This window comes from Calliopsis andreniformis, chromosome 3 (assembly GCF_051401765.1).
Source record: "Calliopsis andreniformis isolate RMS-2024a chromosome 3, iyCalAndr_principal, whole genome shotgun sequence".
In the NCBI taxonomy this organism is placed as follows: Eukaryota; Metazoa; Arthropoda; class Insecta; order Hymenoptera; family Andrenidae; genus Calliopsis; species Calliopsis andreniformis.
This window is the reverse complement of record NC_135064.1, coordinates 316895-335650: the sequence shown is the minus strand read 5'-3', so window position 1 is coordinate 335650 and position 18756 is coordinate 316895. Positions and strand designations below refer to the sequence as shown.

The following is an 18756-nucleotide window of genomic DNA, read 5'->3' as shown; positions in this document are numbered from 1 at the left end:
CTGCTGCTCTTTTCTTTAATATAACACCTCTACTTAATTAAACTATTATAATATCAGCAATAAAATTATTCACAGAATGACGAAATGAATCCTAACAAAGCTTAGAAGTATTAGAAATACATTTATAAAAAGAAAATTCTAAGACATTATATATCAAAATATTAATAAGATGATGATTCAGTTTTTATTCGAAAAACGAAGTAAATACTCATGTTCTTTAAATAATAATTTTCTTGCCTGTTTAGATACAATATATTTTGCTATTTTACATTGAATGTCATGAAGGTACTAAACACTTTTCATTCGAAGTTATTAATAGAGCCACTCTGAAAAATAAAAATAAGACATTAATACTACATGTCGAATATTAATATATTGAATTGTATAACTCGATTTGTAATTTACCAGAAATTCGAAAAGTTCCATGGTTTGCAATTCGCTGCCGTATCCATTGTTATTACCATTTGATATTAACCATATTTCTGGATTTTTTTGGTATTTGTCATGGATATTCTTCGCTATATCTTGCATATCGTAAATATTTCTTCGTGTATCGTAGTCCTCATTACTATTATGCCTGGAAAAGTTATAATTCTGAATTATTGTGTTTGTGGGGAGACAAAGTTAGTATAAGGATCAGAGTTCACTGAATAAGTTACAAATGTATTTCTCTAGCCAGTGGAATGGAAGGTACTGCTGCCGCTTAAATACCCTTCACCGTGGTAATGACACTATGGTTATGTAGAGTGTTTCATAACAGGTGATACAAATTTTTGGCAATACAGGATGTAACAATATATATATTTCAAAGTTTTAAGGGGTGACAGGACACCTCAATTGGATCACAAAATATCCTAAACATAGTGTCCGATCTACTTTCAGTTGCAATAACAATGCCATAAAGTTAACACTATAGTTTAAGACGAAGAATAGCTCGGACATATCGGTAAGACAAATACATTGAAAGAATTTGACGACCTAGAGTATTCGGTTACTTGAGAAGGTTGTGTTTGTACTCATTGTCCTTCAATGGGAATTCTACTGTAAAATTGTCCTTCCTTCATCGGTTACTGGGCCATCTTGAACAGCTAACTGTCGACAGTCTTTTGGTTTACACTTCCTCTAGAATTCCACATATTGGGTTAGTGAGATTCTATGGTACCAAGTAAGACGAAAATGAAGATTAACGAAGTTGCGTGGGAGACTTTGTTAAAAAAAAAAAGGATTTGCAAATTAATCGAGTACACATGCAGCTAATTAGCAACTGATATTACAGATCTCACTCCAGACCGTTGTTGTACTTGAGACAAGGTGGCAATAGTATCCTGTATAGTATTCTATGATATAGTACCCTGATAGTAAATACAGGGTGTCCCAAACTAAGTGCGGGAGCTGGAAATGGGAGATTCCTGGGGTGATTCTAAACAACATTTTCCTTTGCAAAAATGTCCTCAGAAGCTTTGTTAACGAGTAATTAACGAAAAACCCCGACCAACCAGAAAGCGCGAATAGCAAGCGCTAAGCCGACCAGCGACAGGGCACAAGCTACGCGTAGCGTTCACTACTTGCTGTGCTCGAGTCTTGTACCAGAAACTCAAGATCTTTACGTTATTGCTCAATTTCTCCTAAACTATTGTATGAAAAATAGTGAAAAAAATCAGAGACACGCTGGCTATCGCGACACATATTACAGAATTTTTTCAGATTTTTAAATTAATTATCCAAGTCGTAAAAAACAAAAAATGAGGAAAAAGAATTTAAAAATGCCGATTTAGTAAAGTAATGGCATAGCAAAAAAAATAAAAAGCAATGTTTTCGTAATTCCTACGGATTGTACGTTATTTTACTGTGTATTAAAACACTGAAAACTTTACAAGAATACTTATTTCATAATGAATGAACGAAAATTGGCCGTATTAGTTGCTGTAATTGGTAAAAAGTACGGAAACATTGAATTTTACTTTTTTAATTATGATGGACCAAAGCAAAAAATGTTTAAATAATTTGAGATTCATAATATGACTCTAGTAATACGAGTAACTACTATCGGTAAAACTCACCCATTCGGAGAGGAATTCACCTGCTGCTTGAACACTTGCTCCATTGTGTCACTGTGCCGATCCCGATCATTGGGGGATGATGCCCAGGTAGCGCTGATCACAGGTATACAACACAACAAGAAGCCACCTTGCATTTACAACAGTTCGCGGTCACTAGCACTGATCACTTCACCAAACGAGCACTTGACCTTTTAATGACCGATAACCGATTATTTAGAAATGTTCTGCGGCATTCCATAAATAAAAACAAGATGTTACGCAGTTCGGCGGCGAAATTACCGCCAAGTTCGCGTTTGCAAGTTCCTTCGAACTTGCAGGGCAATACCTGTGATCATAAATGGCCACATCTGAAGAAGAAAGTTGCACCTCCACTAAAAAAAATAATCGAGGAAGATCCAACCTCGTTGATGTCAACTAGCAAGCTAAATTCGAGTATTTTGACGAAGCTACACCCCGAGAAGTCGCACTGGAGGGATGCGAGGGCACGAGAAAAGAGACTTCGGAAAAAATCGTCAGTATCGATCGTAATTTCGCCGCCGAACTGTGTAACATCTTGTTTTTATTTATGGAATGCCGCAGAACATTTCAAAACAATCGGTTATCGGTCATTAAAAGGTCAAGTGCTCGTTTGGTGAAGTGATCAGTGCTAGTGACCGCGAACTGTTGTAAATGCAAGGTGGCTTCTTGTTGTGTTGTATACCTGTGATCAGTGCTACCTGGGCATCATCCCCCAATGATCGGGATCGGCACAGTGACACAATGGAGCAAGTGTTCAAGCAGCAGGTGAATTCCTCTCCGAATGGGTGAGTTTTACCGATAGTAGTTACTCATATTACTAGAGTCATATTATTAATCTCAAATTATTTAACCATTTTTTGCCTTGGTCCGTCATAATTAGAAAAAATGAAAATCAATGTTTCCGTACTTTTTACCGATTACAGCAACTAATACGGCCAATTTTCGTTCATTTATTATGAAATAAGTATTCTTGTAAAGTTTTAAGTGTTTTAATACACGGTAAAATCACGTACAATCCGTAGGAATTACGAAAACATTGCTTTTTATTTTTTTTGCTATGGTATTACTTTACTAAATCGGCATTTTTAAATTCTTTTTCTTTGTTTTTTATTTTTCACAACTTGGATAATTAATTTAAAAATCTGAAAAAATTCTATAATATGTGTCGCGATAGCTAACGTGTTCCTGATTTTTTCCAATGGTTTTCCATCTATTAGTTTAAGAGAAATTGAGCATTTACGTAGAGATTTTGAGTTTCTTGTAGAAGACTCGAGCACAGCAAGAAGTGGACGCTACGCGTAGCTTGTGCCCTGTCGCTGGTCGGCCGAGCGCTCGCTATTCGCGCTCTCTGATTGGTCGGGGTTTTTCGTTAATAACTCGTTAACAAAGCTTCGCAGGTCATTTTTGTGAAGGAATACGTTGTTTAGAATCACCCCAGGAATCTCCCATTTCCGGCTCCCGCACTTAGTTTGGGACACTCTGTATAGCGTGCTATTGTATGATCGCATCAATCCGTGTAGAACAGCGATCTATAGTGAAAGTCGTAACATCAGTTATTAATTAGATGCATGCGTACTCGATTAATTTTGAAATGCTTTTTACTTAAAAACGAAGCCTTCCTCTCAATTTCATTCCTCCTGATTTCTGTCGTATTTTGAGTCATACATTCTTCCTGTCCGTCTAGTATCATCAATTTCGAAACACTCTGTATATAAAGGGTCTTATGTGGGACACAGAGATGGATTCTACACATGAGAACATCAAAACAAGTTCATGTTAAAATACTTCTGTCGGAAGATATTATTTAGTGGATGAACTAGGTTTATGTTACTGTTTACGATTACAGAACTTTGTATTCTGTAAACATTTTGTCTTACAATTAGTATCATACATATATGATTTATTGGATTGCAGTAACTCTAAATATTAGATTACTGAAAATGGAAAGTTTCTTTCAATTTTCTTTCATTCATTATGAAATACTTATTCCTGTACAGTTTTCAATGTTTTGATACACATTAGAATAACGTACAATCTGTAGGAACTACGAAAACATTGCTTTTTATTGTTTTTAGTATGGTATTACTAGCCTGAACTTTACGTTGGGGAAACAAAAATTAATGTTTTTTTTACATATTTTAATAGTACTGAACGAGCGGAATCCAAAAATGCAAATTTTAAGTTTAGGAATCCAGCGGTTGAAAAATTATACGTATTTAGAGGTCAGCATTTTTAAACTGTTTCACTAGCTATTTCGACGCCATATTGACTTCTACAGGCAGGTGAGCCAATGAGCGATGCCGTTGGATATGAGCAATTGCGCCACTGATATCATAATAGCGACCATTTAGGCAGGATAAATTAAATTTCGATGTTCAAAGTTTTACGAGTGATTTGATTTACGTGGTAATACCACAATATTCCCTTGCGTTTGAGTTTAATGTCTTCATTGCCAATTTCTTTGATTTTGTGTATTTTCAATTTTAATATAGTATTTCTTGTAGAATAGTAGTTTGGTATAGTATTTTAACATTTGTTAAAGGTTTTTATAAAGTTTGAACAGAAACAAGTCTAAATAAAAGGAACTTTTATTTGGTAACACCTTGCTTAGTATATCTTTGTACTGTTTACCGAAACTAAACATTTAATATATATAGATTAAATTGGGCGACTCTTTGCAACGCACATCTCTCATACATTTCTCATTAATGCACACACCGGTTACGGAAGAAGGTTCGAACGCCATGAGGCGGAAGTGACGTCACATACCCGCAATGACGCTTTTATTCAACAACATTTATGGTATTGTAGTATTTATAGTATTTTAGTATTATTTAAAGTATTTTATGATTTATATTAGTTTTTATTTAATATTGTAAATTAGTATAGCATTTTATTAACGTATTTTAAGTATCATATGTATAGTATTTTAACGTTTCATTCGTATATTTATAGTATTTTAACGTTTCATTCGTATATCTGTAGTATTTTAACGTTTCACTCATTTTATATATAGCATTTTAACGTTTATATTAGCTTTTATTTAGTACATTCAACTAGTATAGCATTTATTTTACTTTATTGTTACGTATTATTAATTTTTGCCTACTCCTCGTGTTTTTTTCTTTTTTATTAGCTGTAGTATACCGTATATTTCTATTTCCTTTCATTTATTTATTTTTTTCTTCTGTAAATTCAAAAGAAAGTGCGATCGCCTGGGCTCGAGAGCATGGGTTGTTAAGGACAGATAAAAATTATTCTGTTCATCGAAAGCCGATGAAATTATATAATTCATCGCAACACGGTGCTAGGCGGTTTCTCTGTTCTGTTGGAAGGTCCAGTTGCAAACAATTTGCAGCCACAATTGATTCCTTTTCTGAGGATGTCCATTTGCCTTTTGATAAGGCGATAAAGTTAGAATTATTTTTCGAGACTTCATCAAATTAACGATTAAAAAATTTAGAAGATTCTTAAAAACGTTTTTTCGTTTTTGTAATGCTCGTTTTAGATTGATGTATTGTTTCACGCGAGATTTTTCGTACGAAGATACTGCCCATGAGTTGTGCGACTTTACAAAAGAAGATGGTAGCAATTTATCATCTGCCACTATTTCTGCGTGGTATCAATATTGCCGAGAAATGGTCGTAGATCATTTCTCAAGAATTCAGGCAGGAATGCCTAAATTGGGAGGCATTTTCGAATCTAGATCTTGTATAATTGTTCAGGTATCTTATATAACTGTTCTATAGTACTTTTTCTATTTCTTTTCTTTGTTTTTCTTCTGTAGTGACACATCGTTAATTTTATATTATTTCATTTATAAAAGATTGACGAAGCCAAATTTGGAAAACGAAAATACAATCGTGGCAGAAGAGTGGAAGGCCACTGGGTCGCCGATACCAAAACGAACGATTGTCGAATGATAGTCGTTGAAAATCGAGAGGCATCGACTTGGATCGATATCTTCGATAAAGATGTGATTGCCGGCAGTGAAATACACACGGACGGTTTTAAAAGTTACGCGGGACTTACTGCTCGTGGATATGTCCATAAAACAGTAAATCATAGTATTGAATTTGTAGGTAAGGGTTAAACTAAACTTCGTGTTCAGGACTAAAATTTTTGGCAATTATTTAGAATAAGGGCCTCCTCACCAATTTCTTTGAAACTTTTTTATATCATGTATCTTGATACGTGGATTAATTTTTCTAACTGAAATAATTGTCGCTCTCTTTTCGTTTTAGAGATAAAAATTTGTATATGCTTGAAAATTATGGTGGCAGACCGAGGGTAGGTAGCAAAAAGGGGGTTTGAGTTGGGTTAGAGCTAGGGACAGTGAAAGAGATGTTTGGAGTTGGTTAGAGCTAGGACCAGGAAAAGTAGCTACTGTCAAAAGTTACGGGGACGTAACAACAGTAGTTACTAAAGCCTATTATCTACACATATATACAGGGTGTAATAAAAATGTTGCAGTGCCTTGAAAGAGGTGATTCAGGGGGTGATTTGAAAGAACTTTTTCCTTGGCGAAAATGTAAGATGAGGCTTCGTTAACGAGTTATTAACGAAAAACACCGGCCAATGAGACCGCGAGTTTGCCACCCGAGCGACCGCGGCAGCGTTGGGTACGCGCGCTAGATGCTACGGTTGTACTCGGATCAACAAAGTCGTCATACATCGAAGAAAATAGCATTAGTATGAAAACTGAAAGCGACATAATAAATAATACCGAGTCCTTGTTTTGTTTATCACTTGAAATGAATAATTACTTAAAATCGCGGAAAACTACGTGCACCGTAAAAACACAAATACGTAAATTTCTCCTTCGCATAACGTATAAACAAAAGAGCAATACAACAAAAAATAAAGGGAGTGAAGAAGAAACTTCACCTGTAGTTTGTAAACCTGTGTCACTGGGTTACTGTATCGATCCTGGTCATCGACCGTCGAAATGGTTTATGCTAGGGTGGAATTTTTTCGAAGAAGCTCCTTCTACCCTGGCATAGTTTCCCATCGTTCTATTATGAGTTAACTTTCACTACGACCACAAGATTGAGAGAGAAAAAAATCAGTATCTGTCAAGAAAACATGCTTTGCAGAAGTGCACAACGAGCACCAACAAGCAGTTTTACAAAAGGGCTCACTCCACTCTTGTACTACCTACGTATCCAATGCTTGGAGACAGAAAACAGACACATTGTGCATCGGTCCAAAAGGGTCCACGAAGAAGAGAAAGTCTTTTCCGTCCCCGAAGAATAAGAAAAAAATTTTTAGCACCATGTGTCGAGTTGTCGCTGCTAGGGCCAGTCTAACCACCTTAGCAGAGATCAGGGGCACGCGTTTAAGTAATTTATTGCTTTATTGCTTTGGTTTCGAAGGAGATATGATCTCGGAGTGTCCAAACAAGGAAGGTCTGAGATGCTTAAACTACGTGGGGGCACAAGGAGCTTCTTTGAAAACATTCTACCCTACTATAAACCATTTCGACTGTCGATGACCAGGATCGGTACAGTGATCCGCGACACAGATTTAAAAACTACAGATGAATTGCATTTAATTCATTAATGATTGTTATTCCTTAAATCTAACGCAGACTACTTTCAACGTTTCTATCTTCAACGTTAATTCTCCAATTCTCCGTTCATTTCTTTTGTTGCATTGCTTTTTCGTTTATACGTTATGCAAATATTTTTATACTAATGCTATTTCCTTCGACGCATGCCGACTTTCTTGTTCGGTGTACAACCGTAGCAGCCAGCGCGTACCCAACGCTACCGCAGTCGCTCGGGCGGCAAACTCGTGCTCTCATTGGCCGGTGTTTTTCGTTAATATCTCGTTAACAAAGGCTCGGAGGAAATTTTCGTTAATGAAAAAGTTGCTTAGAATTACTCCAGGAATCACTCCTTCTCGGGACTTACACTTATTCTGGGACACCCTGTAGTGAATATAGGACTCCTTTCCTATACAGAGATATTTAAATTCCCTATACGTGTCTGGTGGTGTATACAAACGCACACGACTGTTTTGAATATACATGTGATCTACTGCATTTGTTTTTTCATTATACATAATCTAACTGCGACATCAGACGTGTATAGGATCTCACAATCTCACCTCGTAACCGTAATGAAATGATGAATATCAAAATGCACGGATCCCATTGCTCGAGTTCGGATCCCGTTCAAACCTGCAACTTTTTCTTTATTCTGCAAGTAATTTTAATATACAATTCCAATCTTTATATAAATTTGATTTTATATTATTTTGACTCAAATTATTATTTTATTCTATAAAAGACAGGTTGTAAAAAAATGAGAAAAGTACAACTGAGTTTTATGGCTATCTGTGTGGCTAAAATATGAATTATATATTCTACAGTATTTTATAAATGAAATAATATATGAAACGAAGAATTCTAAAGTTGAAAACTAAAAAAAATTCTGTATGAAATAAAAAAAGTCACATATTTGATCCTGCATGATAGCAAAAAACGGGCTGCGTATTCTTGTCTTCACGGGCTTTCATGAATATGTCTGGGCAAATGAAAATATCACGCGCGGTTTGTGTCCTTTGTCGGCAACTGGGACAGTATTTCAAGAGCGAGAGAGTAAGGTCCACTTTACATTCGCATTCTCTTTTGACTTTCCAAAGCTGTCCGAAGTGGCCCGAAGCGCCCAGCTCACGTACACGCTACACCTAACGTGGTGTGTGTAGTGGATGGGGAAATTTTCAGCAACTCGCATCGCCAATTTGGGCATCACAGATTTCGATTCCACATCGGCAGCCCTTCAAATTAGGCGCTGCTTGGTTCGCAAAAGCCCAACTAAATTTGTCATATTTTTTGCTCTGTTTTACCGGTAACCCAGCCAAAAGCAATACTATGGTATGGTTTTACGACCTGATACTTTTCGTCCTTATATGAGAACATTTTGAACTGGAAAAGGGCTCATTCGATAGAAAAAAGTACAACGCAGCGCAGTCAACTCGCGATTTCGTTCAAAACACTCTCTAAATTACATAAAAATGCCTTAATTTCTGTAGCTGTTAATGGTAGATTTTTGCTCTACTTTATAACATTCGTATTACTAAATATCAGTAGAATTTCGTTAAATCGCGAGTTGTCTGCGCTGCATTGAACTTTTTTCTTTCGAATGAACCCATTCTCAGCTTAAAATCATCTTATATAAGAACGAAAAGTGTCAAGGTGTAAACCCCTGTTTTTGCCGAATTTTGTCGGTAATGTCGCCGCTTTGACATATCTGATCGTACTCCCTTAAAACAAAGAAAAATGTTTATAATACGTACAGACCTTTCATTTTTCCGAAGCTAGTCATAAAAATCGACGTTTTCAAGTAGTTCACGAACCTGTATACGCCGCGTAGTTACATCAGTGGGGACCTACCTTAACGATACCACTTAAAAAAAATGCATATGGTGAATTAATTTCCACTGTTGAACTTTCGCCTCTATCGGTAAAAACTTGCAACAGCTGGGTAAATTGTATGATTTTAGATGGATATGAAAAGGTAATTATTTATATGACATAGTGGATATTATCTCTTAATTATTCTAATCATCCAAAAAGTGTGAACTTTATTACAATACCGTCTGATACAACAGTGTATATTTTGTGAAATGCTTTACGTAATTGTCTATTTTATATGTTGATAATTTGTAAAGCTCCTGCAATACATTGCCTAAATTCGAATCAAGGTACCGAAAGTTAGAAAATTATTTTAGTTAGTACTGCTACTGCAACTAATTCATTAATTTGAAAGTAAAAGGAAAATTGTTGACTTGAGACTCAACACTAAATCGTATATTATTATTCTATATATGTACGTAAACATTTCAAAACTTACCTAATAGTCTCATCATTGATCGTGCGTATATTAAAGTCACTATTGTGGGAATGCTGGAGTAAATGCGTTATTATCTTGAATGGTCTGACCCATTCTTCTTTATATTTGGTGGATACTGAAGGTCGACCAATCAAATGATATAATATCCATTGTTCCTTAGTAACTGAAGGTACATAATATTTTATATCGTGTACTAGTCTCGATGCAACGATGTCTTTGTTGTATCCTCCGCTACGTTTACCATGAGCTGTAATGCACATGTTATTAGAATTATTGTAAGAATTCTCTAATTGATTTGCTAACTAAATTCTATAATTGTGCGTTATATGTCCATATTTCTAATAATGTAAATATATGCTCCGAAGACAATGCTTAATGAAGAAATGAAAAAACTTGATAAACATACATCAAATTTATATGTATAACATTAACAAATAAATAATTCAATTTCATATTCAATTTTACATAAAATCTGATTTTTCACTTTATGATTATTATCGAACATGATTCTTGTTCCAAAATTTGACACGGAAGGAAAGATAAATGAATGTGTACCTCCCCAACATGAATGTCCATAGCTCAAGCAAGAACCTGAAACATGCAATATTTTATAATTAGTAGACAATTATTACTAATATACTCATAAGGGATACGTGCAATCATATTATTAACTACGCTATTTGCGTCAGTGAACAACTCCATTAATAATTCTTATTTAAGAAACTTGTGAGTAGACTGCGGATGTTTATCCAAAAATATATTTTTGTAAAAGAACATATAAAACAATTGAACTCGTAGAAAAATATGTTTTGTGATTAGAAAATTCTAAAAATGTGTTTTATATTTTTTATTCCTTACGCAATGCATTTTGCTCATATGCGATAAAAATGACAGCTCAAAAAAGTATATTTAGCAAAGTATACCTTGTATAATTTGTAATCCACGTTTCTTGAGGTGTGTCACTTCTATCACATATCATATTGTACATGTCTCTAAATTGCTACTGTTATGTGGTGTGCCGTTGCGCAAAGAGCCATCCCCCTGGTTAGTGAATTTAGTGTCGAAAAGGACTGTACAGCTCCCTTGCGGAACACGTGCTGTGTTGGAATCGCTTAAAATAAGGGATCCAACGGAGGTCCGGATGAGGTGAGATGAAGGGAATTCGAAAGAAACGAAAACACAAGTTTTATATTTTGTCGGCCCTGAAAAGGGCTTTTAAGCGACGTTTATTTAAACTTTTTGGGGGCTGGATGCTGGCTCCGGTCCTCGTCGGTGGATCGGATGGCCCTGGCTGGTGGTGACGCCGGCGCTCCTCTTAGCGACGTTGACGTCTGAAAAAGAGATAGCGGCGGAACCGCGGCGGTAAGCAAGAGTGTAAGTCTGGCTATACCAAAGATTCCCAACTCCAGGCTGCGCTCGCGAGCCTATTTGGAGGGGATAGCAAAACCTTGCCAGTAACGCAAAGGTAATGCAGTGGACTGTATTATCGACTCTTCTTCTGGCGCGAAGAAGAAGTCGATGAGCGAGTGGCTTGAGAGGAGGGGGGACCTCTTCTCTTCGCCATGCACCTTTTGGAAAGGTTCGTTCCGTACGAATCCAAGTAACTTAGGGATTCGTGAGCGGAGGGACACGCTATAACCAGCGAATTGCTGGTCCTGGAGGCTGAGGACGGCCAGAGGCTCCGCGACTCCGTTCACCTTACCGTGTGCTTCTATTCGTCACACGGGGGTTGCTACTAAACGGGGTGGCAGAGCACGAGTAACGCAGAGGTGATAGGCACGTACGTTATCTCTCTCTGTTGTAACCCGTCTCTCAGGGATCCAACAGGCAGCGGCCTTTGTTGCTCCGAGACGAAACGAGACTCAGAGAATCAGGGCAGGCCCCGATTCCAAGAGTGCAAATCTCGATCAATTGTCTCCTAAAACAACCCAGGTGCTCTTTCGTACGTATTATACGTACGAATCGAGCAGAGCTTCCTAGTCTGTCGGCGACAGAGGTTCAGCTTTTGAGAGCTAGTGAGATTTCAAGTGTCTGGTAACCAAACTACTTGAAATCTGGAAACTGGCGAGCTGAGATGCGCTTGACGAACGGTCGCACTGACTGCGTCAAGCTTGATTGTCGTAAGACGACTGGGGCGAGAGCCGCGCGTGTCTCCGCGAAGCGGAAGACGTGCCAAATTTTACCACTACGCGGCGCTCACAAATTATCTTTTGTCTCGTGCTAATGTAGTACGATGTACTCTCTCTCTCCTTCAGGCTCCGATGTCCCCACTCGACATCGAGCCTGGAGTTCAAAACCGTTGCTCGACAACGCTTACTTTGTTTGAACTTTAATTTTGACGACAAAAACAAGTCATACGACAGCTGATCGTGTTTTGCTGCTAGGACAACGTATGCTCCAACCGAAGGCCACCTTCGGTCGGTCACGTATACCAACAAATTACGAATCTCGCGGACGAGCCAAATGCCCGTTATATAACCGCTTTTTAAACATACCGCCCCCCTTGCACGGTCCGTGCAACGGAGAATCGGTAATGCTCTGTCGTATGCACATCGTAACGCGGGACTCGAAAGACTAATACTTTCTCCGCGAATGAGAGAGAGAGGTGCTGCAAGTGAAGTTCAATTGAAGTGAACTCACTCGCAGCGTTGTCGGAAATTCAATCAAAATATAAATTCAATTGAACTTACTTATTAGCGGGTGGAGCCGTGGTCTGCTGCTGTTGGAGCTGCTGCTGCTGCTGCAGCAGCCGCATCGATGTTTCGACCGCTATGCCGACTGCTGCCCGCGTAAGCTCTTCCAACGTCGGTCCTTGAGGCCGGGGTGGTCGCCGGGTGCGGCTGGCAGTCGGGGAGGGCCTGGCCGCCACCAAGGCCCTCGAGGTCGTTGGTGCTGGTGTCTGCTGGCGGTTTTCCTCCCTTGTCTTTGGTCGGGGCCTGTTGGGCGTTTTTCCGCCCGCTTGGCTCGCTGCAGCCGCGGGGGCGGCACTCCTATCCTGGCCTCTCGGCGTTGGGGGGTCCACCGCCGGCCGCCAAAGCAGCGACGTTAGTCGCTGCTCCCGATCCCATTTTAGGGCGTACCGCCCTCCGGGGACGGTGCAGCGATACCGCCGCGTGGTGCGCGGAATGTGCTCCGGCACCCTGAGCAATTGTGGGCCCATTCTTGGCGGGCCGATAGTTATTATCCACTCCTCCGGAGAGGTTTCTTGTGCAGCTTCCTGATGCGACTTCTCCGGTGGCGTGGGTGTGAGCGTCTCCTGTTGGAGGGCCTGCTCCCCGATCTTTAAGCAGCGATCGAAGGTCGCTGAGATTTGGCTTTGGGTGCTTTGTCCGTCACTCTCCATTGCTTGATCTCTACTGATTCGGCCGTCGCGACGCTCACAACCGATTTTGGTAGCGCCCGCGATTTCGCGGGGGCGCTTTTTCCCTTGGAGAGATAGAGACGGAAATACTTCGTCTCCCCTCCCAAGGGGCTTGGGGGTCAAGGAAGAGGGGGTCCCGATCGTTCGATTTTCTTCTAGAACAATCGGTCTCACCTTGGTGTCTCCCCTATTTTTTCCAAAATTGTTTTGGCAATTTATTTTGGCCGCTCGACCTCGGCGTCGGTCGTCATAGCGGGCTCATCCACGGGTAACCTACACATCCTTGTAATTGGGCGTGTGTATGTTGACTTCGCTGTACGTACTTTTACCACACGTACATTTCCGTCTTTCCCCGGGAACACCTCCTCAATTCTTCCCATCTCCCACTGATTGGGGGGAAGAAGAGGATTCTGCACTAGCACCAGATCTCCTGGTTGCAGTTGCAGTTGGGTGGCGCGCCACTTGTAGCGATTTTGGAGGTGCGTGAGGTAATCGCGCGTCCAATGCCTCCACAGTTGCTCGTGGAATTTCTGAATCGCTCTCCAACGCGACAATCGCGAGAGTTTTTCATTTTCCACGGACTGCAGCGGAATCGCATTTAGTGGTCCGCCTGTCAGGAAGTGACCGGGCGTAAGAGACGCATAGTCGTCTGGGTCGTCACTCAGGGGAGCGATCGGTCGCGAGTTAAGACTCGCTTCGATCTTGCAGAGCAGCGTCTGCATTTCCTCTCCCGTTGGTGTGAACTCTCCCAACGTGCGTTTCAAATGGTGTTTCACCGATTTCACGCCGGCCTCCTGCATTCCACCGAAGTGTGGGGCACTGGGTGGATTGAACCGCCACTGAATGCCCATAGCACCGCATTTATTATGCGTGTCCGTTGCAGAAAATACTGCACGACAGTGCTGTTGTAATTCTCGATCGGCACCGACGAAATTGGTTCCATTGTCACTGAAAATGCAGGACGGGATTCCTCGTCGTGCAACGAACCGATCGAGTGCGGCTAAGAACGCGCTCGTCGTGTAGTCATGGACGAGTTCGATATGGACAGCCCTCGTAGCGTAACAAACAAACACCGCGATGTACGCTTTGTGAGCTGTTTTGCCTCGGCCCGCGGAGTCGCGGACACGGTAAGGTCCCGCGTAATCCACTCCGCAATTGTCGAATGCTCTTGACGGGCGACAGCGCTCCGGGGTCAGATGCTGCATTATTTGCGTGGACGTGTTGCCTCGCCACCTTACGCATCGCATGCATTTGTTGACCACGGTTTTCGCTGCATTTCGACAACCGAGGATCCAATAATTTTGCCTGACAGTGTGCAAGGTCAACTGCAAGCCCCCATGCAACGTATCTACGTGGCACTGCCTAATTATTAATGTCGAAACATAATGCTTAGGCAGTATTATCGGGTGCTTGGTTTCCCAGGCAAGCGTCGCATTCTCCAGTCTTCCACCGACTCGCAGGACGTCCTTTTCGTCGAGGAACGGGTTGAGACTTTTCAAGGGAGACTTCACAGGGATACTGCGATGATTTTCTAAGCATCGGTATTCCTCTGCGAAATGCGAGCCCTGTATATGGCGTGCGAGGCGCTCAGCTGCGTTACGCATTTCTGCCGCCTCGATTACTTGACCGGCGTTTGACCTTTGATTGACGCGCGACGGTCTTCGCCAACGAAGACAGTACGCCGTTACACGTAACAGTTTTCTCCATGATTGAAAGCGGAACAGAAAATCCCATTCCGGCTTCGGAGTTGCTACGTGTGCATGCGCTACGCGCTTGCTTTCATCGGTCTCAACGGAAGCGGGTATGGCGGGCCATTGCGCTTCCGCTTCGCTCAGCCATGTCGGTCCAAACGTCCATAGGTTCGACTGCAGAAATTCTGCCGCGTCGATCCCGCGCGAATTTAAATCCGCGGGGTTCGAACGGGTCGGCACGTAACGCCATTCCGCGTTCGGGAGGGCCGTTTGGATTTTCGACACTCGGTTGGCCACTATAACCTTCCAGGTCGAAGGGTGTTTTTTCAGCCAAGCTAGAGCGATCGTTGAGTCGGTCCAACAGACTACACGATCTATTTTCATTGCAAGTGAGTCTCTCACGTACAAGATTAGCTCGGTTAGCAGTACGGCCCCGTTCAATTCAAGAACTGGGATCGACTGTGTTTTTATTGGAGCCACTCGTGTTTTTGCCATCAACAGCGATGTAAACACACCGTTGTCTATCGTCGTCACTCTTAAATAAGTGACGGCCGAATAGGCTGCGAGCGATGCGTCACAAAATCCGTGCAGTTCCACAGAAGTCGTGTCGGCTCCATAACGGATCCATCGGGGAAGTTTCCACTGGTTCAATCTGCTCCAATCCGCACAAAATGTGTTCCACATTTTTAGCGTTTCTGCGGAAACTTGCTCGTCCCACTGGATTTTCTCCAGCCATTGGGACTGCATTAAAGTTTTCGCGCGAATCACGACTGGCGAAAGCCAGCCGAGAGGGTCGTATAATTTTGCAATTTCCGAAAACAAAGTACGCTTTGTGATCGGTGTTGCAGACGGTTGGAAGCGTTGCAGATTAAAGTAGAAAAAATCTCCTGATGGAATCCATCGCAGACCGAGTACCTTTAATTCGGAATTATCAAACAAATCAAGGTCGACTGCGTGGGAGTGCGAGCTATGTGGAATATTGCCTAATAAATCTGGCGAATTTCCAGCCCACTTACGAAGGTTAAATCCACCTTGCTGTAAGAGCTCGCACGTTTGTTTACGGATTTGCTCCAACAATAGTTTGTCCGGAGCTCCCATAAACACGTCGTCAACATAGACGTCCTTCTCGAGGATAGGAGCGGCGAGCGGGAAGCGGTCGCCGTCCTGTTTTTTCAGCTCGAGAAGCGTTCGCATCGATAAATATGGGGCACACGCCGTACCGTAGGTCACGGTTTTTAACTCGAACGCTATATTTCGTTCGGTTTCTGGCGTGCGCCACACGATACATTGAAATCGACGATCCTCTGCAGCTACGAGAATTTGTCGAAACATTTTCTCGATATCTGCTACTAGCACGTATTGATACAGACGCCACCGCGTTAATACTGCGGTGATATCGTTCTGTAATTTCGGTCCTACGTGGAGGATGTCGTTCAGCGAGCGTCCGCCCGCTGTTTTACTGGAAGCGTTAAACACGACGCGCAGCTTCGTCGTAGCGCTTTCCGTTCGAACAACCGCTCTATGTGGAATGTAGAGTCGTGTTTTGTCGAGGAACTCTAGGCGAGTCATATGACTCAACGACTCATATTCAGTGAGAAACTCACTGTATTCCTTCATGAGGGTTTGATCCAGGTCCAGTTTTTTCCTTAACCTAGTCAACGCGGAGAGAGCTATTGGAAGAGATTCTCCCAACAGCTCGTCCGGGTTTTCGTGGTTGAAGGGCAACCGAACGATGAATCGTCCCGTCGCGTCTCGCGCGACGGTTTTTGCGAAGTATTCTTCGCATTCGTCCTCTGCCTTGGTATTCACCAATTTCGAGGGAATCTCCTCTATCTCCCAGAACCTTCGTATCGCTTTATCGAGCGATTCGAGGACGGTGCAATGCAGCGTCCTCACGGAGTTTGGGGAAGAGGTGGCTGCGTCGACCGGGCCTGACAGTATCCAGCCTAAAGCTGTTTCCTGCGCGATCGGCCCTCGCTTACCGAATCGCCGAAGCCCTGGTCGAATGATGCTCGCATATGTCCCAGCCCCGATCAGCACCTCTATTGGGCGGTTTGAAGCGGGGTCAGGATCCGCGAGTGTCAGTTCACGTAACGCGGTGTATTCCGGCACGTGAACCGACGGCGGGGCATACGAGGTGATTCGGGGCACCACGTATGCACTGGTGCGGAACGCCTCCTCAGTGCAACGTGTCGAACCGAACTCGATATCCACGCTATATTTTATATCCTGGGCTTTTCCGCCCCCCAAGCCCGTAACCGTGGCTGGGGTTTTCCTTCTCGCGAGTCGCAAGTCATTTGCGAGGTTCGCGGAAATGAAGGAGGCTTCCGAGCCCTGGTCTATGAGTGCACGCGCGATGCGCGTCGTGCCTCCCTTTCCTATGACTCGCACATTTGCTGTCGCCAGAAACACAGCTGGTGTTCCGCTCTCCGTCGCACTACAGTGCGACGTCACGTCGGCGCTTGATGTAGAAGCACGAGATTTCGTGTTTACATTCGCGGGCTCGCGTGCGGAGACGTTACTCCGTCCCGCTTCCCGCTGGCCCTGCTGTGGCTTTTTCGTCGTTCGACGATTGCCTGTGCCGACTTGTGGTGCGTCAAAGTGCAGAATAGTGTGATGCTTCTTACTGCACTTTGTACACGCTGCGTTCTTAGGGCAGCGCGCGACTGTGTGAGTCGAAGCGAGACAGTTTATACACGATTGATTCGCTTTAATATAATGGAAGCGCAATTCAGGCGTGAGCAGCTTGAACTTTTTGCACGTTGTAATTCCGTGCGTCAGTCCGCAGAATGTACACTCCAAGGTTGGACTGGGAGAGCTTTCGACTACGGCGTTATGTTGCCGTATGCGAGGTTTTGCCTTGGGGTCAACCGCTTGTTTCTGTAGCGGGTTGATCAGCACGTGCAGCCTGTGCTCTTGCTCCCTGAGAAAATCCAACATCTCATTAAATGAGGGGATTTCTGCATTGAGCTTTTGCGTGCCCTCCCACTCCCATTCTAGGGATTGGTCCAACTTAGATTTGATCAGGATGACCAACACGTCGCTGTAATGCTCTACCTTGCGCCCCAGCTTCTGGAGCACGGCGAGCGTTTGTTTCCAGCCGACGGTGACCTGTTGCAGGCTTTCTATGTCGCCCGTCCTGATCGGCTTCAGCTTCGTGAATGTTGCGAGTAGCTGAAGCACCATACGACGTGGGTTCCCGAATTGTTCGGTCAGGGTATCCCACGCCGGCTTGAAATTACGATCCGCAATTTCAAGCGTGGCAATCGATGCGAGTGCCTCTCCTTCCAAGCAGCCGTTCAGATATTGCAAACGTTGTGCATCTGATAACCGTTGATCTTTTATTATACTTGCGGTAAACAGATCCGCAAAGTGACACCACTTTCGCGGATCTCCGCTAAATCTCGGTAAATTCTGCTTGGGAAGCTCAAGCGTACTAGGCTGGCCGGTTGCTCCGGCACCCGCGGTATTCCCGGGGTTACCGAATCCAGCCGATCCCTTTTCCTGGATGAGGCTGTCCAATTCCGTCATCAGGAAATTCTGAGCTTCATGGAACGCATCTTCTGCATCATCCATCGTACTCTCGCTGAAGAAGGGTATGACCTTCCGTTTGCTGTCAGGGACTTCCTTTTTGAGCTGTTTAACTCGCTCTTGGATGTCCCTCCAAACGTCCGTCACATACTCTAACTTCTGCTTGAGGAGAGAGATGGTGTAATTATTTCGCCCCTTTTTCTTCAGATTAGTCACGAGTCGGGTCATTCCCCGAA

General features: G+C 42.6%; 1 protein-coding gene across 2 annotated transcripts in view; it reads right to left on the bottom strand.

Moving 5' to 3' along the window:
- Positions 1-211: 211 nt before the first annotated feature.
- The window catches only part of Ccha1 (neuropeptide CCHamide 1), an 88698-nt gene continuing 70153 nt past the window's right edge, over positions 212-18756 (bottom strand). Inside the window, exons 3-6 of one of the 2 annotated variants that reach the window (XM_076374953.1) lie at positions 10493-10528; positions 9938-10184; positions 406-577; positions 212-326 (exon numbers count right to left, since the gene is read on the bottom strand). In XM_076374953.1, the coding sequence (XP_076231068.1) occupies positions 300-326; positions 406-577; positions 9938-10184; positions 10493-10528 (482 nt within the window). In that variant the 3' untranslated portion in view covers positions 212-299. The remainder of the gene's footprint in view (positions 327-405; positions 578-9937; positions 10185-10492; positions 10529-18756) is intronic. The other variant, XM_076374954.1, reaches the window with a different exon arrangement.